Here is a 1,351-nt window from a genome sequence, read left to right on the forward strand (position 1 = left end):
GGGGAGGCTCAAGAGAGCGCATTGGCCACTCCAAGGACATTGACCTCTGCCTCCACAATGCAAACGTCCTTCAACAGAAAACCCATGTTTGGTTGCCGGAACTTGCTTAAGAGAATGAATCTAAGCCCTCCAACTTCTGGGTTGGATGCAGTAAACCAGTATGAAACTGCCAACACCAAAACAGGAAAAATCTTTCATTGTGATGGAACTGAATTGTTTGTATTTGACCATAATGTACACACTACCTTTTCCAGAATGATGCTTCGAATGCTCCTGATCTTGCAGGCGCAACGTTACCTCTGCATATATTTTGGTAGCAGGATGTAGCGTTGTGGGGTCTGCCAGTGCCAGAAAAAATGAAAGATGGCCTTCGCCACTGCCTCTTCCATTTGGATACACTCGAAGTTTCCTGCAATGACGGGGTACGTATGAGTGGGTTGGGTTCAAACCTGATGAGTTAATTATTGGAATGTCCATGGAAGGAAGATGGCTACCATTTTTGATCCCCCGCGTTGAAGATTCTGGACTCGTGGCACTCGGCATCCAGCTTGGAGAAGTTGTCAATCTTCCAAATATGCTTGTGAATGATGGGACTCCTTACCATTGACAAACACTCCCCTTTGCCGCCTTTGAAATTTTCTTTGCAAACAAAGACCTCAGCTCCAAACACACACGTATCGTCCACCAGATACCCATTTGAGGACTCGTTGAATTCTTTGAGGCTAATGTATTTATCAAAACCCCATTCTTTCTTCATTCCTCGAAACCGCCTAGGCTTCATCTTGCCATCTTCACATTCAGATATTATTGTTAGTATTAGTATTATAGACACCTCATTTCTTCAAGGCGACAGAAGATATACCTTCAACTGTGAGGTAGTTATCGTTGTTCTGATCAAGCAAAAAAAGTCGATAAACTATGAACACTTCCCGATTTGTTTGTAGGGAGTCTGTCCCTGCAATCGCCAAATAGAGAGAGATGTGGTCGTTCCCATTTTTACTTTTGTTTCCAAGTGGGTGGACTACCAATTTCCTGCAACCGCATTCCATGTAAGGACAATGCACAGAGCAATTCAAGCTCGAATTTAAGAAGATAAAAGAGGCTAACATATATCGTTTACCATTTGTATCCACCTGCCTCAAACTCCCCGGATTCAAACCTATCCACACAGTTCTTGGCTAACAATGAAAACGACTCGATCTTGACCGTGTAATGAGCTGGTGGGACATCAGAAACATATCTTGCGATCTCTGCACGTTATTTCATAATGGTAAGAAAGCAAATAATCTTGCCTCGTGTGAATAAATTCTTTTGTCATCATGACTACGCGTATATGGGGGGGGGGGGGGGG

General features: G+C 43.6%; 1 protein-coding gene across 1 annotated transcript in view; it reads right to left on the bottom strand.

Annotated features, from left to right (window-relative positions):
- Positions 1–1,351, bottom strand: part of LOC111436929 — a 2,657-nt gene that overhangs the window by 675 nt on the left and 631 nt on the right. Inside the window, exons 2-6 of the mRNA XM_023074721.1 lie at positions 1,121–1,250; positions 863–1,032; positions 495–789; positions 246–409; positions 7–166 (exon numbers count right to left, since the gene is read on the bottom strand). Coding sequence (XP_022930489.1) covers positions 9–166; positions 246–409; positions 495–789; positions 863–1,032; positions 1,121–1,250 — 917 coding nt within the window. The 3' untranslated portion in view covers positions 7–8. The remainder of the gene's footprint in view (positions 1–6; positions 167–245; positions 410–494; positions 790–862; positions 1,033–1,120; positions 1,251–1,351) is intronic.

This window comes from Cucurbita moschata, unplaced genomic scaffold (genome assembly GCF_002738365.1).
Source record: "Cucurbita moschata cultivar Rifu unplaced genomic scaffold, Cmos_1.0 Cmo_Scf00060, whole genome shotgun sequence".
In the NCBI taxonomy this organism is placed as follows: Eukaryota; Viridiplantae; Streptophyta; class Magnoliopsida; order Cucurbitales; family Cucurbitaceae; genus Cucurbita; species Cucurbita moschata.